Raw genomic sequence first — 26,405 nt, forward strand, 5'->3', positions numbered from 1 at the left:
TGCAGCATCCTATATATCCTTCCCACTCAACTACTCTTTCCACTATGTAGCTCATAGTTATCTCCTAAGCTTTCCATTCACCAGCCTTGAAGTTCCAACCCAGGTGATCACTTCATGGTCATTCTCACCAACTGGGGAAAGATTTAGATGCTCCATTCACAATCATATCCTCTGATGATATAGCCAAATCTCTCAAGACTCTTAAACTCTCACGTGTGCCTCCTCCCACCATTACATACTGTTGCTGTGCCTTAAGAACTTGCAAAATGCATTCTCCTTATTCACTGTTGCTATCTCCTCATTCCAATTGATACTGCCATAACTGAAATTACCCATCATGACCACTCCATGTTTACTCACTAAGCCAAGTTGCCTACACATTTTTCTCCACCTTTCACATTCCCTGGCCTGTTTGCAACATCCCACCAAATTTCTCATTTTATCAACTTCCACTTCCCAACTATGCTGCTACTTTTTTCTTCTTGTATCTCAACCTTCCATAGACATAATTCCCCTGCAATCATCAGCAGCACCCCCCCCCCTTCCCTTTCCTATTTTCGCAAAAAATGTATCCTACATTTCTCATGAATTAAGTCATTCTCTTTCAATCGTGTTTCACTTATTTCTACTATTTTCAGGCACATAAACTGAATCAATGCAACAATTTCATCAACCTTATTGATACTCCTGACATTCCTAAATAAGCATAACAATTCATTTCTTGGTATATAACCAGTTCTACTCATGCTCCCCCCCCCCCACCTGTGATTTATCACCTGCTCCTGTCTGCTCACCTTCTGCCCTATACACCCCAGACTTAACCCTCCACATTCTTGGCCATTCCATTCCTATGCTGGCCATCCCCATATATACATACATTACACTTTTAGAATCTACTCTCCTTACATGTGTCTTCCTAACCTCCCTTGTTTCCCTGTCTAACTTGCATTCTCTTCTCCAATCACAACTCTGTTCACATCAGTCTCACTTAATCCAATCTCCTGCTCATTCACATAATCTTTGACTTCCATTGATACTTTGTTTGGATTATCATTACAATTCCTTCCAGCAGTAACCTTTCCAAATGACTCACTCTAAAACCATTCAGATGCAGTCAACTCTTATACAGTTCCATTCATCCCTCAAACTATTCCAAAAGGTTCACAAACTGCACTCCTTTCTCTTAACACATTTCTGCTAACAATCCCCCATTCAAAATCTTTGCTCTCTGCTGCAACTTGTCATTTTCATACCTGGGTAACACACACAAATTATCCTTCTTACCACACTGTTGTTTTTCACTCTCTTCAATAATCTCCTGATATCCAATCTCCCATTCACCCTACCCAACCAAATCATTAATTCCAACCACAACCATTAACTCCCTTGCATGCTTACTTCTCATATCCAGCACCTCAATTGCCCATTTCATTCTCCCTTCTGGAAAAACACCTTGTGCACTCCCTATCATTCCCCCCCACTTTTTATCTTAGAATCTCTATGTAGTGCTATTCTTGAGCCAATTGCTACTTCTTTCTTTCTAATATCTTTAATTTTATTCTTTCGCACTCTTCCATTCATATCTACCATAGATCTAATTTTATGCCTTATTTCATTCCTCATCCTAATCATTTAATTCTTCAATTCTTGTATTCTAGCAAATTATTCCCACTATTACTTCAAAGGTCAGACATTCTTCTGTTTTTACAGTCACACCAGCTCTTGCTTCATCAGTCAAGCACACTTCTGCTTCCGTAATTATGGCCAGTTTTTCTTTTTAAAAAAAAAAAAAAAAAATTTCTATATTCACAATCACATTCTATACACTCATATTATCACACTCACTCTTCTGGCTATCATTCTTTGTCTAACATCCATCACTGTCTTTCGTTAGGTTTTCTTCGCTTCCGGTTCCCAACTTTCATTCAAATCACTGCAATCTATTAACATATGACTTTCTATAGACCCTCACTTTCTCTCTCACTTTTCCTGTTTAATCTCTCAACAAACAAATCTGCCACATTTGCCTACACATACATAATACATTTCCTAACAACAAACCATCTTGGTAAAATCCACACCACTTAACACACTCGATTTTCTTACAGTGTGTCTGGATGACCTTGTTCTTACTGTCATTTTTGCCTCTGTTAGCTGCTATTCTGAAAAAGTACTTCAAACCTGATTAACTTCCAAATGCAAACATGCCATAATCAATCATAACCAAACAAGACTAAAATTATGGTAAATTATAATCATATATATATATACCACACACACATACAAACAAGTATAATAATGAATAACACACAGTTATTCATTAATGTTTTTAGTCATTTTATCTTTCAACATGTACACTGAATGTACAATAAAATTCTACTTATTCACTATTACTAAATATTTTATTTCAGAATTAACTAATTAATTCAAAACATTACAAAAATTGGTTTGTGTAATTTTTTATTACAACTTTTATATATTTAAAGCAGCTATGCAATTCAACCAAAAATATCACTTCCTGTAGTTTTAGCTCTAATCTTAGCTTCTTCAGGTGTTAATGTTTCATCTTCAGAAGGTTCAAGAGGATTACCATCAGTATCTAGCTTTTTGTCTTTAAAGTCCTGAATTATCTTCTTTGCATATATCATATTGAATAAGTCTTTTGCAGTAAATTCTCCTTGGGAAATTTCAGTTCTATATGATACATATGGATTTAACTGTAATGTACAAATAAATAAATAAATAAATATACATACACACAATATAACACAATACATTATGCAAAATGATATGTCATCAATTAAACATCAGAGAATAGAACACTACAAATTCTTATGGTATACTCAAGAAGGTTTTATAGCAACTAACTTAGAAGTGAAGACCAGTACACTCAGCAGATATGGAAGAACTCAAAATGTGCTGGCAAAATGTGAAACCAAAACTTCAAAAATGGAAGGTTACAAGCCTTGACCAAATTTCTCATGCTTTTTTGGGTATCAAGTGTTATATCTATTTTATCTGTGTCCTTTGTTTATTTTAATCTTTTATTATTCTCTCCCATTCACACTCTTTATTTAACTTATTTGTTTATCGACTATGCCAGTTAAATTTTTATAAGTATGAATTTGTGAGAGTCTTAAACAGAGATAAAATAGATGTTATTCCCCTTTATCTCTGCCCATTCTTATTTACTAACAATTTAAATTCCTTTCTCTTTGTTGGTCAGATACTTCCAGGGTCACATTTTTTTGGGGTGTGTGTGTGGGGGGGGGGAGATTAGTGCATTGACTCTCAGCCTCACTGTGTTGTTTCACAAAAATTTAATGAAGCAAAGTTTGCACATGAAATAACTACATGACATAGCAACTCATTTATAGAGGCTAATGACTTTACATCAATTGCCTTAGTATCCCATAATGCAATGCAATGCACATATCCTTACAGACATATAATGCTATGCATTATGGAAAGGGCCACTATCCAGACTGGTTTCACCTTTACTAAGTCTCACCTGAGGAATGGCCCTTCTCATAATGCATAGCATTATACAGATCCGTTAGGATATGTGCACTGCATTATGGGATACTAAGGGAATTCATGTGAAGTCATTAGCCTCTATATATGAGTTGCCCTGACATGAAGTTACTTAATGCACAAACTTTGTTTGCTTACACTTCGATAATGGATGAAACGAAGAATATAATTTCTTGGCATCTTTAATTTATAATATAACCAAGTGGAAAAACTTTCAGCACTTTCAACTTTTATCTTCAGAATTCCTGTTCCAGGCAATGTGGACGACCTCAGCCAGTGACGATTGCAATATCCACCAATGAATATCCTTCCTACTAACGAATGCTTCTCCTTACTGCCAACCTCTCAGTAACAGCATGTGCATATCTCCTCCTGTGAGATGCTCCGACAGACTTCTACTTGGCAACTATTCCAGGGAAAAAAAAAATAGTCACTCCAACAACAGTAGACCATTACATGGCAACAATCCCAGGGAAGAAAAAGATCCTCCCTGAAGCAAAAGCTTTTATACTTCAAGTTTTGCAAATAGTGTGCATGCTTGTCTTCTCTGATTCCCATCTCGGAGTCATGTTAACCACGAGATATGCTGATGTCACAACTCATGTGACACCAATTTGAATAACACAAAATTTTGTAATCAAGATATAACTTACATACCAAAAAAAAAGTATTTTTCACAAATAATTTCTTTTCTTTCAAAATTGTAAAAACAGGCATGAAATAAAACATTCATGTGAGATTTTACATCAGGTTAGCTCTCTGAGGGCTAACTTGACCTCAAGGTGTGGAAGCCCTCAAAATCTGGATATTCGCATCTCATTTTACATGGCTTTAATAGTCGAGGCTGTACATAATAAGCATAAATTACTTTTTTGTTCATACAAAACTTTGAGAAATAAGTATTCAAATCCATTTTACAGTATGATTTTTCCCTAAATACAAAACGTTCTTAAAGCTTAATAATATAGGATTTGACTAATGAGGAAACCTTCAGAAACTTTTGGAAGGAATATAATATCTTGCATTGTAGAAGAATATATATACACAATATGGAGTGAGGTGACAGCAAGTGTATGAAAGGTGTTCAGAAAAAGCTGCTGAAAATACATGCTCACATATTTTCAGCAGCTTCTTTCAAACACTATTCAAAGACAAGTCTTGCAAGAGATTGGTGGCAAGATTGTGTTGCTAGTTTAAAGTGCTGAAGGTTGACAGTGAAATAGAGCAGTTAGCAGAAGCTGTGAAAGAAAAATTATCAAATAAAGACCTTATAGAGTTAACATGCAGAAAAACCTGAATCTTTAATTTATAGTATAGCCAAGTGAAAAAACTTTCAACACTTGTCTCCGATCCAGAGTAATTTAATAAGGTGACACACCTTTTCACTTCTTTTTATATAGGAAACATGACTTCTGCATTACTTCAACCTTGGTATTCATTCATCAATCATCAACACATCATTCAGATGTTCTCCATTTGGCCACATGGCTTGGATATACTCCACAATTTCTTAACACATCTAAACAGTCAACATCCAGGATATATCATGGAAAAGGAAAACAACAATCTTCCATTCCTAGACACTCTGATGGTTCACTGGCATTTGCCCCCCCCCACATTCAGAGCAGAGATTACTCAACATCCATCACAATTCCATATATCCAAGGCACATCCAAAAAATTGACAAAAATTTTAAAGAAATACAACTTACAACCACACAGAAAATTGGCAACCCTTATCTGCTCCACCAAAGATCAGCCACATTCCCTAAACTTACTAGGTGTCTACTAGGTCCGTTGCTGTTGCAAACTGTCTTACTATGACCAAATAGGCAGGACGACCAATATCAGAATTTCTGAACACAAGAACTACATCTGGTTCCACCATAACAGTCACTCAGGACTTACTGATCATGAATTGGATACCCACCACAGGATACACTGGAAGAAGGCCACTCTACTACACTGCAGCAAATATAAATATAAAAGGCTGTTCCTTGACTCTTTCTCAGCCCTGAAAAACTTTCCAAACCTCAACAAATTTGGGTGCATGAGCTTCACCAAATTTGGGAAGCATTAATCCTCAAATCTTCAGCCGAACAGCCATGACCATCCAATTTAGCCCAGTAGGGGGTGGGGCTGTATAGAACTCTAGGCAATGTAATGATGCTGAAATATAGGAAAGTATTAATTAAAGTTTTTATAATTAATGTTTTAGTACTGTATACGTTATTTCCTGATAAATAATAGCTAAAAATCTAAGGGCTGTGCAAAAACTAAATTTGGTAATTCAGAGTGGTTTACACTTAACAATGGACTGCAAAAAAGAAAGTGTCTTATCTCCAGTGCTGTTGGAGATAAGACATTTTAGCTCTTCTTCATTCAGAAGAACTATAGAAGAAAGTGGACAAATGAACAGCGTCTTCTGTTGATGTTCATTGATTTCTGGTAATCAATAGCAGGAAGAGTAAGAGCACGATTTTACATCATAGAGAAAATGTAAAAGCTCAAGAAGAATAATGAAAACTTCAATCATCTGGGGAATATGTTTTCTAGTTGAGATTAGGAGATAATGAGAAAGATTTCATTGGGCCAAACCTTTTTCTGACAGTGTAAGCAGTCCTGTGGAAAAGGGAGATGCCATTGAAGTGCAAGATTTTGGTGAAAAGAAGTTACTTTCTGTCCATTTTGTTTTGTGCAGCGGAGACATGGAGACTAACAAAAAAGAGACATAAGCGGATTACAAGCAATAGAAATGAAAATTTTAAGGACAATGCCAGCAAAAACAAGAAAGACAGAATAAGAAATGTGGAGATTAAAAATGGTTTTGGACTATAAAGTGTTGAAAAATTGCTTTTGAACTTTCCCTTGAAGTGGTTTAGACATACAGGAATGCATTTAATACAAATACTTACTTACTGTCCTCTTCTGTCTGGAATGGGTTGAGTCTTCCATGTTTCCACTACAATCTCTAGTAGTCTCGATTTTTCATGTGGCTGGTGAGCTGTCTATAGGTTTGTAATCCAGAGTTAACCTTTATTGATGTTATCCATTTAGTTCTTGGTCTTCCTTTTTTTCTTTTTTCTTCTAATCTTGCATACAGAGTGAGGTTGGGTAGCCTTTTTGGTGGCATTCTCTTGACATGTCCATACCACTGAAGTTGTCTTCTTTTATCTTTTCTATTAATATCTGTATAGTTTAGGTCTTGTCTTACAGTTTAATTTGTTTTCTTGTCTGTCCATTTTGTTTTATTTATTTTTCTGAGACATTTCATCTCAAAAGCTTCCAGTTTTCATATCCCTGTCTTCTTGAGCATCCAAGTTTCTGAAGCATATAGCACCGTGGATATTATAATTGCATTATATAATTTTATTTTTTTAGAGGTTTGGAGATGTTATTATTTCCAGATTTTACCTAGTTATTAAAGGATGACCATGCAGTCGATATTCTATGTTTAATAGTGGTCATGGTATTTAAGGGTTCTGTTATTACTGTTCCTAAATAGTTGAATTGCTTTACCTGTTCAATTACTGATCCATTCAAGGAGAAGTTTACTTTTTTTCCCTTCATTTTTTTCCAATTACCAAGATTTTTGTTTTGTCCATATTTATGGTTATGTTGTATCCTTTAGCTGTATTGTTTAGTTTAGTTATTAGGTCTGCTATCATTACAATGTCATCTGCATATTTTATGTTATTAAGGTTATAACTATTTAGGTTGACCCCTTTTTCTCCTTCCAAGGCCAGGTTAACCATATCCTCTAGGCAGATGCTAAAAAGGTATGGGGAAATGGGACATCCTTGGACTACTCCTTTAATGATGTTTATTTTATTTGTTGTTATACTGTTAAATTTAATTATTGCTTCTGTGAGACTATAATATTTTCTAAAAAGTCCAGGGTATCTTCATTGATTTGTTTCTGTTTTAATATTCTTAATAACGTTACTCTATTTATTGAGTCGAACGCCTGTTTGAAATCTATAAAACAGTAATATATTTTTGTTATGTTCCCAGTATAATTCTGCTAGTTTTTGTATTATGAAGATCTGATCCAATGTAGAGTGCTTCTTTCTGAAGCCTGCCTGTTCTTCACTAAGAATGATCTCATATGTGCTCTTTATTCTATTCTGTAATACTCTTCTCGTAGACAAGCTTATATGTTGGTTATACATTACTAAATCACTTAAGGAATTGACAACGTACATAAGAATATAAATAAAATTACACTTTAATAAATATTTCCGATATTTCGGCAACGTTACGTTGCCATCTTCAAAAGGAACTTACAAAAAAAAAAAGGCATGCGCATGTAGGCACTACAACACAGTAACTGAGAATGAAGTGATGAAGCTATTGTTCTCCTAAAAGTCCTGATGGATAAATATTTCCGATATAATAATACACCGTAGCAAGTTCAAATTCGAAAGACTATTCATGGAATCAGCCTTAGCACTAAGAAACTTTCCAAACCTCAACAAATTTGGTTGAATGAGACTGTCCCAAATTTGGGAGGCTTACATCAGCAGACCTTCAGCACTATGGCCAAGAACACCTACATAGCCTGCTAGGGGGCACCATCAGGACTTTTAGGAGAACAATAGCTTCGTCACTTCATTCTCAGTTACTGTGTTGTAGTGCCTACATGCACGTGCCTTTTTTGTAAGTTCCTTTTGAAGATGGCAAACGTGATGCTGCCGAAATATCGGAAATATTTATTGAAGTGTAATTTAATTTATATTCTTATGTACGTTGTCAATTCCTTAAGTGATTTAGTAATGTAATACTCTTGTAAATATTTTGTGAGCATGGCTAAGTAATGTAATTTGTCTGTAATTTTTACAATTTTTCTTATCATCTTTCTTGTAAATTGGTGTGGGAATTACTATTTTCCAATCTTCTGGTATTTCTCCTGATTTAATGATTCTGTTGAAAAGTGTGGTAAATAATTTTGAAGTTTTTTGCTTTCCTTCTTTCCAAAGTTCTGATGGAATTTGGTCTATCCCTGATGCTTTCATTTGCTTAGAGCATTCTCCACTTCCGATGGAAGGATCATTAAGGTGTCATGTTTGAGTTAGTGTGGGGTCTTGTTATTAGGTGGTTATTGCTTTCATTCTTAAAGATTTCTTGGTTGTTCCATCCATATTGCTTTTATCGTATTTGGATTTCCTGTTTCCTCACCCTGATGGTTGATCATTGTTAGAGGTAGTGGTGAAAAGTTTTTGAAATTTTTTTGTGTTATGTAATATTTTTGAGTTATAGTATTTATATGCCTCATTGCATTTTTATGCTTTTTTGTTCAGCCAGTTTTCTTTATCCTGTCTGCAGGGTATCAATTTCGTTTTTGAGTTGTTTGTATTTCTTCTTGTTTTCTTCTGGGGTATGTCTCTTTATTTTTTTTGATTTTTAGTTTTCTTTTTTCTATACATTTTTCTAAAATTTCAGATGTTATCCATTTATTATTGGGTCTCCTATAAATTCTTATAGTTTTCCTTGCCAAGATTTCTTTTCCTGTTTTCGAAAGGTTTTCGGTTTCATCTGTTTGAGTCCTATTTATTTCTTCAATTTTCCTAATGTAATCTCATCTTATTTGGTTATTTTTTAAACTTTTCTGTGTGGAGTTTATCAATCCTATTTCTTTTATAGTTGACTTTGAACTTTATCCACATTGTTGCAGAAAGGAGTTCATGGTCTGTATCCAGCTCTAGGCTTCTGAGTGTTCTTACATTTTTGATTGAGATTTTCCATCTATTTCTAATTAGGATATAATCTATACAATTTCGTAGTGTATTTAAAACTAGGTCTATGGTAAAACATTGTATTTGAGATGACAAGGTTGTTTTCTTTGCAGAAATTGAGCACATAGTTTCTCCCCTTTCATTTCCGGTTCCAATTCCAAATTTCCCCATTGCATCTTTTAGCTCTTCTCTGAAAGTTCTGATCTTAGCATTGAAATCTCTGATTAAAAATAAGATGTCTCTGAAGTTAGTGTTAGTGTTATCTATTTCTTTTTTTGGAGATCATTGTAGAATTATTCAGATTTCTGGTGTGTAAATCGGAATAACTTTTATGTGTAGTCAAATTCCTATTATTCTGGATGAGATAGGCTTGATATCTGTTATACTTGCAATAAGATTTCGTTTTATTAGAATTGCAACTCCTTCTCTAAGTACATTGTCTCTTCTTCCTGAATAGAATAATTTTCTCTCTGGTATGTTTAATACAAATACCAAGAGGATTGTAGAAAAAGAAAATTGAAGGAAGAGACCAAGAGAAAGACCATGGAAATCGTAGAGAGACAGGATAAGAAAAGATTTAGAAAAAAAGAACTGGAACAGTGTTTATGAAGAAAGAATTTTGGAGGATAGAAATAAATGGAGGTATGATTCACTTGACCTGACAATTCTGTTGGAGCAGCTGCTGATTAAGCAGAATCCAGTGACAATAGATAAATAAATAAATAAAAATGCAAAAAAATATAAAATTAATAAAAATAGGGAAAAAAATATTCAGCTCACTTATGGTACTAACATATTAAAGACTTGCAACCTTTTGTGAGTGGGAATCACTTAAAAATATATAAATTAAATATTTAAATAAAAATTTTATTTTATTTAATTAAATAAATTAAATAAAATAAAAAAATAAAAATTACTCATTATATAACAACTCACTATTACTTATTATATATCGGTATATTACTGACATTCCATTATATATTGTTATTAAACAACTAATCGGCAAACTATGGTTTGTTGTTTAACTAATTACTATGAAAAACTTAGGAAAGTTTTGTATTTCAAATAAAAATAAAAAATACCTCACATCCTGTGAGATCAGGAACAATAAGTTCTGGAATCATTTCTGGTACAACACAAAATTTTGGACCTCTCTGGTAGCCACAAAATTGAATGCCACGATCTGTAATTATATTACATTTTAAATCCAGTTATATTCATTTCATCTACATTTAAAATTCAAATAAATTACAAAGGGGGTGCTTAAGGGTCAAAGCTGAATAACTGGGAGGAGACCTCAACATAGTCTTTTAAGGAATGCAGAGAAGTGATCAGGGCTTCTAATCTAACATGAAATCCTCACCTCCCCATGGTGGACTTCATTAGTAGGTATTTACCCAGAAACACAAACAAGGATGGGCTGGCAATTTGGGATTTAGCTGATTTTTTTAAGCAAAATTGAAAGTTGTTACAGGAATCTCCCCACTAAGTGTATTTCAGGTAAGATTTCTTTCAACATAAAGAAGAAGCCAAGAAATGAGGGAACTGGAAGAAAACAGGATGGTGATTGTCAGAGGAGACTTGAATGGACACATAGAGAGACAGAATAGAGACTGTGAAAGGGTGCATGGTGGCCATGGAGTGGGAATGATGAACCAGGAAGGAGAGAGGATTGTGGACTTTGCATTAGCATTTGATCTGGCAACTGTGAACTCATTTTTTTACAAGAGGGAAGAATTGATAACATTTTGAAGTGGTAAAAACAGTTCACAAATTGACTAGAAGAAAACATCTTAAGGTTGTGACAAATTGTAAGGTAATTCCAACAGATCAAGTGGCACAGCAACATTGACTGCTGTGCGCAGACTTTAAAATAAGATCAAAGATAAGAACCTCTAGAAGCCACGGGTTGAAGACAAGTGGTTTCACTTAAAAGAAGAGAGTGTGAGGAATCGTTTTAGGGAGAGGGTGTTAGAGAGGATTTTGGATGGACAAGGAAATGTACAAGATTGATGGAAATATAATTCAAAAGTATCCTGAGCTGTGCAATTGAGGTGCTTGGTGAGACATCTGGAAAGATTAGAGAGCAGAAGGAGGGTTGGTGGTGGAATAATAATGTACAAGAAGCAGTGACAGCTAAGAGGAAGGCAAAGCAGAAGTGGGATGAGTCAAGAGTAGAAGAGGACAGAGAGGTGTACAGAGAGAGAAAGCAAGAAGCCAAGAGAGTTGTGGCACAGACGAAGGCCATGGCATATCTGTATGATGAATTAGCTACAAAGGAAGGACAGAGAAAAATTTACCAACTAGCAAAATGTAGAAATAAAGCAGCAAAGGACATCTTACATGTGAGGCAGATCAAAGACACTACAGGAAGAGTATTATAGAGGGATGTGGACATAAGAAACAGATGGAGAATATACTTTGAGGGACTTTTGAATGAGGAAAATGCGAGGACTCACAGGAAGATGGGCAGCCTTCTGAGGGGGATGGCAGAACATCAGTAGAGTGGAAGTGAAGGAGGCCATGAAGAGGATGAAGAATGGAAAATCGGTGGGCCCAGACAGGATTCCAGTGGAGGCATGGAAGGCACTGGGGGAAGAGGGAATTGACCTGAGGTGGGACCTGTTTATGAAAGTTTGCCAACTGGAAAATATACCTGAGGAATGGAGGGAAAGTACTCTTGTCCCCATTTACAAGGGTAAAGGGAATGCCCAAGACTGTAAGAATTACAGAGGAATAAAGTTGATGTTCCACACAATGAAATTCATAGAAAAGGTTCTTGATGAAAGATTGAGGAAGGAGGTGGAGATTGCAGAGGAACAATTTGGCTCCATGCCTGGTAGATCAACGACAGATGCTATCTTTGGGTTAAGGCAGATGATGGAAAAGTTTCGAGAGAAACAAAGAGAGCTACATCTGGTGTTTATTGATCTGAAGAAAGCATACAATAGAGTGATAAGACAAGAAGGTACCGGAGAAATATGTCAGGTTGGTGCAGGAGATGTACAGAAATGTGAAGATAAGAGTTCGGACCTGTCTGGGACAGACAAAGTTTTCAAGTAACAGTTGGCTTGCATCAAGGATCAGCATTAAGTCCGTTTCTGTTTAATATTGTGATGGAGGTGGTGACGGAAGATGTGCCTTGGACAATGTTGTATGCAGGTGACATCTTGCTGTGTGCAGATTCAAGAGAAGAAGTGGCAGCTAAACTGAAAAGATGGAGGAAAGTACTGGAAGAGAGAGGTATGAGACTGAGCAGAAGTAAGACAGAGTATACGTGTTGCAAAGTGGACAGCAGCCAGGAAACAGATCTGGAGCTGGAAGGAAATGTCATCAGGAAGGTGAGTGACTTCAGATACTTATCTTCCACAGTGGAAGAAGATGGAGGGGCTGAGAAGGAAGTGGGATGCAGGATACACACGGGTTGGAGGAACTGGAGAGAGATGGCTGGAGTGCTATGCAATAAGAGGGTGCCAATCAATCTGAAAGGCAAAATCTATAGGACAGTAGTGAGGCCAGCTATGACGTATGCTATGGAAACTGTGGCCCTGAGGAAAACAAAGTTCACACATGAAGAACCATCACAACCAAGCTACTAATATATAGAGGCTATTATTGGCTTCACACTCACTGCCTTAACATTTCCATAATGTATATACTTCCTTTTGAATGTGTATACTGCTATGTATTATGGAGAGGATCACTAAGTAGACTAGTTTGATCTTTATCGACATCTCATCAGCGTGAGCTAGACCCAACAAGATACTCTGTGTGCAAACGTTTTGCTTACATTTAGGTAAAGGATTAAAAGAAGATAATTTCTAATTTTGCTTTGCAACCAAACAAACAAACAAAAAAAATCCTTCAACTAAAAGCTGGTATGATGGGATAATCAAATAAATTAACATGGAATAAGACAGATTTTAGCCAAAACAGCAGTCTAACCACTGTGAGACATTATCCAAACAAAGTTAAATTAAGCCTCTGAGAGGTTTAATATAACTTTGTATATATAACTTGTTATATAACATATATACAAGTTTTTGAGAAAAAAAATATTTAAAAAAAAAGGAATGAAGAAATGGTCTTAATTGCAGAATCATATGAAAAATGGATATAATCAGGAATGGTTAAGCAGAGCTAATTTAAGACAGTATGGTCTTTTAAAACAGAATAGAAAAGAAAAGATTAGCAAAAGAGGTATTTGATGCCAAAATGGCAACAAAAAAGACCTGAAGAATAACCAAGATCTGAGTGGGGTTTGATGCTGGTAGCAATGCCTTTAAAAGAAGAGATTCCCAAACTGTGGGCCACAGTCCCCTTTGGGGCTGTTAGTTTTGTTGAGGGGGGGCCATGAAATAATGAAAACAAATTTAAAATATAGGTATTGTTTTTCGGAAACCTCCCATGTTACTCCTCTTAAAAATTATTATTTTCACAGCTATTTTGCCTGCTTTTGTTTAGGCGTGCCCCTGTTTTAATGTCATTGGCTTTTTACTCAAGAATTCTTAGGGTATTGCAGATGTATTTTAGAGACAAACATATGTAGCATAATAAAAGAAAATTCACACATACCTTTTCTTGGATGTTGTTGCCTGTCTTCTTTCTGCTGTTATGGTGTTGAAAGGAGAGTGGGGGGGAGCTTAGGCAATGTGAGAGACTTCATTTGAAAAAACCCGTTTTTTTTGTATAATATATATATATATATATATATTATTTTTTAAGGGTGGGCAGAGTGCTTTTTTTGTGGGGTTGGAAAAGGATGAAAAAGGGGGTTGAAAATCGCAACTGTTTTTTAGAGGAAGGGGAAGGGTTTATGGGAAAAGGGGGCCGGGGAGGGGAGTTGACGGGGTGCGAGCTGTTTCGACCGTGTGGGTCGTCATCTGAACTCATGGAGGAAGTGGATGCTAAGTTGTGTCAGCTTGGTGTTTCTGCCTTTGAAGTGTTTGTGTTATCGCCTATTGGTCAGAGTTGTGACGTAATTTTTATGTTGTGAAGCTTCCAACACTCGGAGATTATGTAGGGTCGGTGGACGTTGATTGAGTTCTCGTCGCATTTTATGGCTATCATTTCCGATATTCTAAGCACTGTTTCGTTGTCTTGTCTGTCATGATGGCCTTGTTGATTTGCAGGTGTGTTTTTGTTCAAAGGCATGAACTACTATTTCTGTTTTCCCTGTACTTTGTATTCTATTTTTCTTTTTGATGTTGTGTTTTTTTAGTGTTTAAATGTTCTGGAATAAGGATGTTACAGTCACGAAAGTGTTATTGTAGTCTTGCCCATAAAGACCTGATCGTAGAACCTGTGTAGGTGATATCACAGTCTTTTTAACAGGGAGATTTGTGTGAGATTTAGTGGGTTTTAGAAGATTTGCCAATAATGGCAACAAAAAGACCTGAAGAAAAACGTAGGGTTTGATGCAGATAACAGTTCCTTTAAAGCAGAGCTTCCCAAACTGTGGGCAAACCACAAACCAAAAATTGGTAAATCTTCTAAACCCACTAAATCTCACACACACACACACAAAGAAATATTAGAACACCACAACGTAGTCTAAAAATTTCTCTGCCTAAAAGACTGTGATATCACCTACACAGGTTCTACAAAAAGACTTCTGTGACTATAACATCCCTATTCCAGAACATTTAAACACTAAAAAATGCAACATCAAAAAGAAAAATAGAATACAAAGTACAGGGAAAACAGAAATAGCAGTTCACGCCATTGAACAAAAACATACACCCCGCAAATCGACAAGGCCATCATAATGACAGACAAGACAATGATTAGAATATCGGAAACGATAGCCATAAAATGCGATGAGAACTCAATCAACGTCCACTGACCTTACATAATTTCCGAGTGTTGGAAGCTTCACAACATAAAAATTAGGTCACAACTCCGACCAATAGGCGATAACACAAACACTTCAAAGGCAGAATCACCAAGCTGACACGACATAGCATCCACTTCCTCCATGAGTTCACACGATGACCCACACAGTCAAAACGGCTCGCACCCCCCCTTTCCCCATAAACCCTTTCCCTTCCTCTAAAAAACAGTTGCGATTTTCAGCCCTCTTTTTCATCCTTTTCCCACCCTACAAAAAAAGCACTCTGTCCACCCTTAAAAATAATATATGTTTATATTATACAAAAAAAAAAAAAAAAAAAAAAAAAACGGGTTTTTTCAAATTAATTCTTCCACATTGATTAAGCCCCCCCCCCCCACTCCCCTTTCAACACCATAACAGCAGAAGTATGCACACTGCAGAAAGAAGACAGGCAACAACAACAACAACATCCAAGAAAAGATATGTGCGAATTTTCTTCTATTATGCTACATATATTTGTCTCTAAACTACATCTGCAATGCCCTAAGAATTCTTGAGTAAAAAGCCAATGACATTACAACAGGGGCACTCCTAAACAAAAGCAGGCTTTTTTTTAGTCATAAAAATAACAAATTTAAAATGTTTTAAGACTAAGTGTGCCATGTAAGATGTGTATGTAAGTTGCTAAAAACGTAATATTTCATTTGATTTTTGCAATATTTGCTATGTATGTTTTGTATTGAATATAATAAAATAAATATTATAATAATATATGTCTGTATTACAATTTTTTTTTCCCGATGGGGGGGGGGCGTGAAATATTTAAATTTTTTTAAAGGGGACCTTTATATCCATAAGTTTGGGAAGCACTGCTTCCCAAACTTATGGATGTAAAGGTCCAAAGAACCAAAATGTTTGATATGCAAAAATAATGGATTTTCCAAAACTATCAATACAAGGTTTACCAAACTTTTTTTTTTTTTTTTTTTTGTGGTCCGGTTATTTTAATACTTCATGTTTGCGACCCACTAAAATTTTTATGGCCAATAGGTAAAATAAAACAGATTTGAATGTTCATAGAGTTTTCATTTATTATTATTATAATAAAGAGGCATTTACTCTTACAAAAAAATTAAGAAATTAAACTAAAGCCAAGTAATTTATTAATGAGAAGTCTGATGCTGTTGTTTGCTAACTAGAAACTTCAGGTTTGGAAGAAAAGATGATAACTTTATTCTATAATATGGTTTGACTTCCAATTGGTTTCACACAGCCTCGCCATTAGTTGAACTGCTTTACCGTGAACAAAGAGATCGTGAAAAAGTGATGTGGATGGAGTGTGTTTTTTGTCTCTATTAATTAAATCATTTATTCATTAGTCCCGATTAAACGCTATTTACTTGTATTTTAAAGTTTCGTGAAAAAAAAGAAAACCCAGAAACAAAACATGTAGGTTTTCGAGAGTTTTTTTAGGTGACCCGGGATTTAGCTTTCGTGATCCTGTGTCAGGTCGTGACCCACCATTTGGGAAACGCTGATATAGTAGATGCAATGTCTAAATATATTCCATGGGTGAGAAGGGTTTAATAGGGTAGGTGTGAAATGGATGAATAAAGAGATTAAGCATACGATACAGAGAAAAAGGGCATTATGGAGGCAGCATAAGAAAAGTGGAAATAACCAATTCCATGAGGACTACAAAGACCAGGCAAGTCAGGTGACTTGGTTGATCAGGGTAGCTAAAGAGAGGTATGAACAGCAATTAGCTAATGATGCCAAAGAGAATCCTAAGGAGTTCTTTCGATATGTAGCCAGTAAAAGCAAGAATGATTATGGTATATGGTATATTATGGTAATGATTATGAATGAAAATGGTATAAAGACAGCTGTTGCAGAAGGTGTGGTGGAGATACTTAATGAGTAGTTCATAAAGGTCTTTCAATCTTGTGAATCTGACTTCAGGGAGAGATTGAGAGCAGTTGACGATGGGGAAGAGAGAGACTGATTGTAAATGAGCAAGAGGTGTATGGGGGAGTTGAGCAAACTAGATGTAATAAGGCTTTGGGACATGATAATTATCATCACGTATTCTGAAGGAATATGCCAGGGAGTTGACGCTGGCCTTGACATATTTTTTTAATACAAGTCTTGCACTGAGTCAAGTTCCTAACGAGTGGAAGGAGGGCAATATTGTGCCACTTTATAAAGGAGGTGAGCGAACTCAAGCATCAAACTATAGGCCTATCTGTATGTCAGGTGTTGTGGTTAGGTTGTTGGAGAAGCTTGTGAGAACTAGGATCCAGAGTTGGGTTGACAACAATGGTATTATCTTTGATGGACTGCATGAATTTGCTAAAGGAAGGTCATGTTTTAGTAATCAACTTACTTATTACAATAAAGTGACTGCTTCCATGGACAGAGGAGAAGGATACACAGTAATATACTTAAATTTCGCAAAGGCTTTTGATAGATTAACATGATAAGTTGATAGTCACACTAGAGCGGATGAGGCTTGATATTAGATCGGTGCAGTGGATTGGAGACTGACTATCTGATAAGTATCAACAAGTTGTGTACAGGGGAGCAATATCCAAGAAAAGGAAAGTTACTAGTGGTGTGCCTCAGGGGTCTGTTTTAGGGCCATTGCGATTAAACTTGTATATTAATGATATTGGAGAAGATTTGGATGAAGATATTCAGTTGTTTGCAGATAATGCAAAGTTGGGACAAACCTTGAAGAGTAGAGAAGATGTTGTGGCCTTACAAGAAGACTTGAATAAATTGAGTGATTGGAATGGGGATGCGAGTTCAATGTTGCAAAATGTAAGGTTTTAAAATTTGGAAAACAAAAATGGGATCCAGAATTTATGCTTGGATATATTGAGGATATATTGTCAGAGATGAAGGAAATAAGAGATCCGTGGGTGATAGTGGATAAGGATCTGAAATTTAGGGGAAACATAGCCAAAATTGTGAAGACAACACAAAGGCTTCTGGGAATGATGCAGAGGACACCGACTTGTAGATGTAGGGAGATTCTTGTTCCATTGTATAATAAGGCTTTGATAAGGCCACACATGGATGTGCCCAGATTTGGTCATCTGGTTTTCAGAAGGATGAAGAGATGTTGGAAAGGGTCCAGAGGCGACTGACTAAGGTAGTTTCTAACCTGTGGAATATCGAGTATGAGGAAAGATTGAGAAGATGCAACTTGCAGTCTGGTGGACAGCATGAAGGGGGGAGATATGCTGTCCACCAGACTGCAAGTTGCATCTGCAAGAGATACAGACCTACAAGTTAGTAAGGGGTTGTTATAGGATCAATGCTGGAGAGGTTCTACAGAAAATAGTGGGAGATCAGGGGGAAGAACCAGAGGTCATCCCTGGAAACTGTATAAAGAGGATGTGAGTAGTGGAGTGAGAAGCAAGTTTTTTTCATGCAGAGTTGTGAATGATCGGAATGCCTTACCTGAGAGTGTGGTGTTTGCAGAGAATTTGAATGTATTTAAATGTGTGAATTTAAAGCATGGTACAATGAGCTGTGTGTGTACGATAAAAGGACCTCCTAGATGAGTCTTTGACTCCATGGGGTCTTGGATAGTAATAATAATAATATTGAAGACCTGCAAATAACAGATCAATCTGGAAGGAAGTTAATGATAAGAAACAAGTAATAATCTAAACTTAATCATGTATTATTATCACAGGAGGACATGATAGTAGTACATGTACTACTATTACAGTATCCTGTATAGCATATGTGGACACACATCAGAAAACTAATGATGAAAAACTTGCAAGGATGGTAATTAGTCATAAATTTACAAAGTAAAATATCTTAACACTTCTAAGGTGCTTGAAAACAAAATATGTGTGTGTGTGTGCATGCACACATGTGCACACACACACACACGTGTATGTAATTATCTGAAAAAAAAACTAAATATCACATGGAGATACGAATTAATTCTGAAGAGAAGTGAAAAATCTAAGTTACATAACTTGGTATTGGACTTTTTATGTCCATTCAGTGTTCTAGGGTTAATCAACTAACATTTTTCTACTGCAAATTAAGAAAAAACTGGCAGCCTTTTCTCTCTCAAGTGTTTATCATAAAACAGGTTTTGTGTTTGTATAACCTCTTATGTAAACCGAAGTGAACACAGTAAAGAAAAGAGAGTACAGATATGATCTATCAGACTGATAAAACTAGAAGTCAGGATTATTCCATCATGATATGGACATGACGTATATACACTGTTGCTACATTCCTGTAACTATAAACTGAAACAACTAATTAAAGAATGTCTTGAAGCTCTTCAACACAGACCAAACCAGACCTCCCCCATACAATACTGTGAGAAGTGTTGAAGGAGGATGTCTAAGAGTTGTTGGAAGAAGTGAAAAGAAGAGTGAGATGATGAAGTTTACAAATCTGCTGCCATGTTATGATAGAAGCAAACTGAGGAGAGCAATGGTAACCAATGAATCAATATGCAGGTTGTGCAGAAGAATTTGTGGACCTATAGCCTGAGTTCGATGGACGGAAAAATTTGTATACAATGCTGATGAACTGCACTTAAATGGAGTTGGAGTTAGGCATCTAGAGAGGAGTGTCCTGAGAGTGTGGAAGTGCAGAGTCAATAAAACTAAAGCAATTAGGATGGATGTAAACGTGTGGGGGGGGGGCACCCATTGCACGATGATACTACTGGATTTTGCAAAGGCCTTTGACTGGATACCATATGGAACTCTGTTACACAAACTACAACAGATGGGGATGGATATGAAACTGGTGACATGGATAAAAGGGTGATTGAGGGACAGATACCAAAAAGCAGTATATGGAGGAGCAGAATCCAGGAGACGGCAAGTGACTAATGGTCCAAGGGCTCTGTGCTTGGACCTCTGCTATTTAATTTGTACATAAATGACATAGGAAATAATTTGAAGGGAGATATTCACTTGTTTGCTGATGATGATGCAAAGTTGGGTAGGGTAACAGAGCCTACAGGATGATCTAAATAGGCTGGCAGTATCAGCAACAAAACATAATGGATGTAAATTTAATGTGGAAAAGTGCAAAGTCGTGCAATTTGGGACTGTTGACTGTTGTTGATTTTATGCTTGCACGTAGACCCATACTTCACCGTGCAGGCATTTTAATCCTTATTCCAGAAGTGGCTTGTCTTTAAATAGATGTGTGGTCACAGGGCTGATTCGTCTGTTCTGCAGGGATGAAACAAGGATTAAAAGTTATGTACCACATTAAGGGAACTGTACGACAGGAAATTGATGAAGCAAGGGATTTTTATAGATAGAGAGTTGAAATTCAGAGCACATATTGCTAAAGTAGCCAAGTTAGTTCACAGGATTACTTGGTTATTGAAGAACAAACTAATATGCAGAGATAAGGGAGTTATCATTCCTCTTTGTAAAGCCTTAATACGATCACATCTAGTTTACTGTGCTCAAGTCTGGTCACCTGAGTTTCTTGGGGATGAGAGAGTAGTGGAGAGGATCCAGAAGAAAGTGGTCTGTGGAACCCACAGACCACTTGTTATTCACAAACCCTCATCCTGTCCTCATTCTATGAGGACAGAATGAGGGTTTGTGGATTGCTAAAGTGGGTTGATAGGCAAAAAAAATGGAAGATATGATAGAAACATTAAAGTTGCTTGAAAGATTTTATAGGACAGATGCAGGGGAAATGTTTCAGCACATGGCTAGAGGAGTAGAACAAGAGTGTGGTTAGTAAGGGCATGAGAAATAGATTTTTTGCTCAGAAAGTGATGAACAAATGGAATGGGTTGCCTGAATCAGTTATAAGTGCTTTGTCTGTAAATGGTTTCAAGGAGAAGTATGACAGCATTGTGTTGATAGTTTGGAAACATATAGGTCTTGCAAATAAGAAAAAAGGTAAACCACGGGTTATTTTAATTATGGTAATAAAGATTAGAATGAAGAGATGGTATCTGGTAGCAAAGGGAATGAATTTTGAGTTTTTGAGAAATGACTACCTTAAGTAGTAGGTAACACAGGTCACATGAGGAGCAAGGATCTTGGATTTGATCATCTTATTAAAGGATATTATAGATAAGGTATTTAATCTCCCTCCAGTTAGTGAAAGTGACCATGAAGTGATAACCTGGGTGGTAGCCAGAGGCATAGGAACACTTTGAGACAGGGGAAGCTGAAAGGGTGCCAGTAGCAGGATGTTTTACCAATTATCAAAATTGTTGCACTATAAAAAGGCACATAGCCACAAATTTGCCCAGGATGCTAAAAATCAAGCTATGCTGTTGGTGGTAGCTGGCCATATGAAGACATCTGCGAGATATATTTGGAACTATAAGGCAAAGCTTAGGAGACAGCTGGCAGCTATATCAAGGAATGAAGAAAGAATGGAAAGGAAATCAATGCTGCTTAGACTCTTACTCAAGAACTATCTGGCACAGGCAGTCTGAATGTATTCCAAGGGTCAGGAGGTTAAATGACATAGGTGTGAAATGGATGAATGAAGCAGTTAGGCATGCAGTCTGGAAGAAGAAGGTGGCATTATGAGGGCAGTACAAAATGAGTGATAATAATCAGTTACACGATGAGCACCTACAGCAGGCTAGGAAAGTGACTTGCTTGGTAAGGGTAGCAAAAGTGTAGTACTAACCACAGTTAGTTGATAACCACTGCAGAGGATATAGCTGAGATATTAAATGAGTAATTCATAAAAGTATTTCACCTTCATGAATGTGACATCGTGCAGAGCTTGAGTGCTATGAACAGGAATGGAGGAGGGACTAATGGTGAACAAGCAAAAGGTATATGGGAAAATGAGTATACTTATATATATATATATATATATATATATATACACACACACACACACTATATACTAAATGAGTATAATAAGGCATGATGTTACTTCATTATATACCACTGCATGTTTTGAAGGAATGTTCCAAAAATTAACTGCTTTCACATATATCATGTTTAACATGAGTCTTACATTGGCAAAAAAAGACAAAATTGTTGTTTCCTATATGATAAGGCAAGGGACAAAGACATTGGTCAATCTGTTCCATATGAAGTTGGGATTAAAACACTAGAGAGGTTAATGAGTAAGATTCAGAATTAGGAAAACAGCAGCATTCTCTCTGATAGACAGAATGAGTATAATAAAGGAAGATCATGTATTGGCAATCGACTCATAAAAATAAGATGACATATGCATTGGACAAGGGAAATGCACATACAGTTGTATATTTAAATTTTGCAAAGGCCTCTGATTTGTAATTAAATTGGAATAGATGGGGCTGGATAGTAGATTAGTGTGTGCTAGATTGGAGGTTAGCTGTCTAATAGTTATCAGTAAGTTATGTGGGAACAATATCCTAGACAAGGAAAGTCACTAATGGTATGTCCCAAGAGTATGTGTTTTAGGCCCATTGCTGTTTACTTGTATGTTAATGACACCAAGAAAGGGTTTATTAGGGACATGCATGGATTGTTTGCAGATGCTGTGGATATCTTAGAGCAGGTGAAGGAGATAACAAATGTAGGAAATGATAGTTGCAAAGGACGTAAAATTTAGAGGACACATTGGATTATGGCAACAACACTTACGACCTAGAACATAAAAGTTGAAATACTATTCCATTGTATAAGACCTTGATTAGGTCACTGATTAGAGTGAACTTGGTCAGTTGGGTTTCAGAAGAATGAGTGAAATGAGTCAAGGAACAACTGGATTGGATAAGGTGGTTTCTGGTATCTGGAATGTTGTATATGAAAATATTGAGGAAATATAATTTCTAATCTAGTGGACAGGAGGAGGACATGATAGGATAGACATAAGTTGGCAAGGGGTTATTAACAGATCAATATGGATGAGGTTCTTAAGTGAAGTGGGAGAACACAGTCATCCCTGGAAACTTCATAAGGAGAATATGAGTAGAATTTTTGCAAAGAGAGTCGGATGACTGAAATGCAATGCCTGAGAGTGTCAAATGTACACAGACAGCAAACTGGTTTAAGGCATGGTATGATGAGCTATGTGTGAACAGTGTGCCCTCATATACTGAATCACTTGACTGTGCAAAGATCTGATAGTAATATTAATTACTATTCTGAAAATGTTCAAAATTAGTTTGTGTGTGTTATGTGCAGATTGTGTAATTACACGATTCATGAAATGCACAACTTTTGGTACATTATGTGAATTGTACAATCTTTAATTATGGCCACCTTTGTACAATTCATGAAATGTGCCCTAGGCATTTTGTGAATTGTATAAGAGGGATGTACAATTCATGAAATGGGCAAGAAACTACACATTTCATGATTTGCATGTGATATATATATATATATTATGATATATAAAGTTGTCATAATTAAACAGGAGGTGTTCAGAGCCCTGTAGTGAAAAATGTATTGGACAAAATTCAAACCAAACATGGCATAAGTACATTCTGGAATATGGGATTTTTATTTACAGAAAATAAAAAATAGTATAAAATCTGCCACCAGGAGACACTTGATACTATAAGCATGTGGCTTGGGATTAATTATTATTATTATTCCTGATACCTCCAAGGAGTCCGAAAACTCATCGCGGGAGGACACCTACAACTGTCTCTACACCTAACCTCTGCTACGAATCATTTCCATCAACGCCATCTACTGCCCACCTCCAACACCACCACATTAAACATTAATTAAACAGTAATGGCTAGAAGAGACTGCAAATCAATTTTTGTGTTCGCATAACTTACAGATGTGGTTCAATATGTCCTCCTTTCACATGTTCTAAGAACTGCATTCTGTAAATGACATTTTTTACAGCATAACACAACAGATCTGGATTGATTTGCCTTACATGCTGCGTTATTTCTATCTTTCAAGGTTGCTAAATCAGGAACATGTCCTTCATACACCATGCGTTTCAGATGGTCCCACAACCAAAAGTCACAGGGATTGAGATCAGGTGAACAAGGTGGCCATGCTGTGGGAAATGCATGACAAATCACTCTCTGTTCTGTGAATTGTTTTCGTAACATTTGCTGTACTGCCAATCCAATGTGAAGTGGTGCTCCATCCTGCATCGCTTATATTGTCTCTGCTGTTAGGCATTAAGTCACTGGTCCCGCTGGGTGGAGATCTTCAAAAAAGTACGAACCATTAATAAACAATGCAGTGAAACTACACCACACTGAGACTTCTGGTGAGTGTCAAGGTCTGATAAAATACATGAGGGTTATTCACAGCCCAAATACAGCAATTGTGTGAGTTAATACTACCATTCAGATAAAAATGTGCCTTGTCACTCCACAAGATCTTCCATGGCCATGCACCATCTACCTCCATTCAAGCTAAGAACATCAGGACAAACTACAGTCAAGTTTTGGCATCACCTTAAGTATGGGAGATCTTGTGGGGAAAAACCTCAGCATTTAATGAAGGATTTTTCACACAGTTGAGTATGGCATGTCCAATTGCCTTGACTTTGCCTGAGCACTGCTAGACCCTTGTGCATTATTCATTCCGTGGTTCCATGACAGCAATTGCAACTTCATCAACTTGTTGAAGAATAATCCATTTGCACCGTCATCCTAGCCTCACTGCTAAAGATCTGCTATTTTCAAATCGTAAAATCATTTTTCTACGATTTATCATCATCACTGGACCTTTTCTCCTCTCATTCAAATACCAGAATTCTCGAAGCGCAGCATTAGCGTTACTACATTGTTGATAGTGAAGCTCAACTAGCAAAATATGTTCTGGTATGGTGAGATCCATAGCACTTCAGTCTTATCAGAATGATGTGAATCTGTTTCTGTCTTCCTTATATCCACCAACCTGTCAGTAGAAACAGTGAGATTATGAAAATATCACGTGCCAATTTAAAAAATAACAATTTAGGTTTTGATTCAAGTTCAAGGATTTTAAATGAGCTCTTCTATAGGGAGAAGGTGAGACCATTTTAGCCATATCTAACTTTACAGAGACTGAGGGGGCAGTTCAATCGCCACTGGTTGCCAATAAGAGATAGCTAGCCCAAGATTATCACTAATTATATATGGCATCCAGTGAAGAGAGGTGGCTGACAAGTGGCACCATCCCATGATCCCTAATTCTAACACTAGGTTTACTGTTTGAAAATAGCATTGGGTTCTACAGTTGATTTTCTTGAGTTTCTGGGAGAAAAAACCCACTTGCCTCTGCCAAAGATTGACTAACTCAGGAACAAGTTGAAAAAAAGTTTAGCAAAAATTCTAGTTGGCAACTAGAATTTAACTTATGCTCTTTCTCTGGGTAGTAGTCTAGCACTGTGGAAAACACACACATCACAACCACTGAGCTACACAGGTTGCTTTAAGAAATATCAATTTCATTTTTCAGATTTCTATAAATTATTTTTTATTTAATATAATAATAATATTATTATTTAACACATTATAAAATTTAATATCAGAAATCTGAAACACAGTAAGTTTCTTCACTGTATTTCAGTAAATTCTTTCACATTATTTCACCGACAGCTCGAAATCCACCTTATTGCATTCACGTGTTGGTTAGTGATAGACTTCATATGGCAAGGTCCCAGATTTGAAACCTGTACAGGGCACAATTGTGGCAGTACCAATATTGTCTGCTTACTTGATGAATGGTTGCAGACTTTGGTGATGGTGAACCCTGAAAAGTAATGCTGGAAATGTGAGGCATTGCTTGTTTTGTAATTATGGGCTTATTTCTCTATTTCAGTTTAAATTGATATTTTCTATCAATTTAAATTTGAACTCAAGTTTTTTTATTATTTTTTTTTTCAACTCCAGTCCAAATTTTGACTTAGATTTTTCAAAAAAATATCACTGACCTCAAAGCCTTTTTCACAGTTATGCTGATGATAGCACTCTCCAATCATCTTACTCATATGACAAACCTTGCAGTGCTCAACCAACTCAGACTTCAACATAACCTACAATAAGCATCATAAACAGTGATCTCCACACCATCCTGAAATTGGGTGATAACCTTGTTACCTTCACTGCTTCCAAAACAAAGTTTGGTCTTAATTTTCTTAAGGAAGACCTTGGTAACATAGACAAGATCTGCTATGGATCTTGATTGACAAAATCTATACTGGTGGTGACTGATTAAGTGACAGTCTCCTTATATTGAAGAAGTTGACTGTATGACTGTCATCATTACTTTGAACAACAATGAGGTGTGAGCAACAGGTCAAGTGTTTGATGGAGGTCTAGTTTGATGGCAGACATGTAAAATTTGGATGAGAATGATGTCAAGA

The 26,405-nt window shown here is 36.4% G+C and overlaps 1 protein-coding gene across 1 annotated transcript in view; it reads right to left on the reverse strand.

Moving 5' to 3' along the window:
- Positions 1-2,443: 2,443 nt before the first annotated feature.
- The window catches only part of mRpL41 (mitochondrial ribosomal protein L41), a 34,001-nt gene continuing 10,039 nt past the window's right edge, over positions 2,444-26,405 (reverse strand). Inside the window, exons 2-3 of the mRNA XM_090407055.1 lie at positions 10,351-10,451; positions 2,444-2,717 (exon numbers count right to left, since the gene is read on the reverse strand). Of these exons, the coding sequence (XP_090263181.1) occupies positions 2,499-2,717; positions 10,351-10,451 (320 nt within the window). The 3' untranslated portion in view covers positions 2,444-2,498. The remainder of the gene's footprint in view (positions 2,718-10,350; positions 10,452-26,405) is intronic.

The sequence above is a fragment of the Typopeltis vanoorti genome, chromosome 2 (genome assembly GCF_054136105.1).
Source record: "Typopeltis vanoorti isolate ZY-2024b chromosome 2, IOZ_Tvanoo_1.0, whole genome shotgun sequence".
NCBI lineage: Eukaryota > Metazoa > Arthropoda > Arachnida > Uropygi > Thelyphonidae > Typopeltis > Typopeltis vanoorti.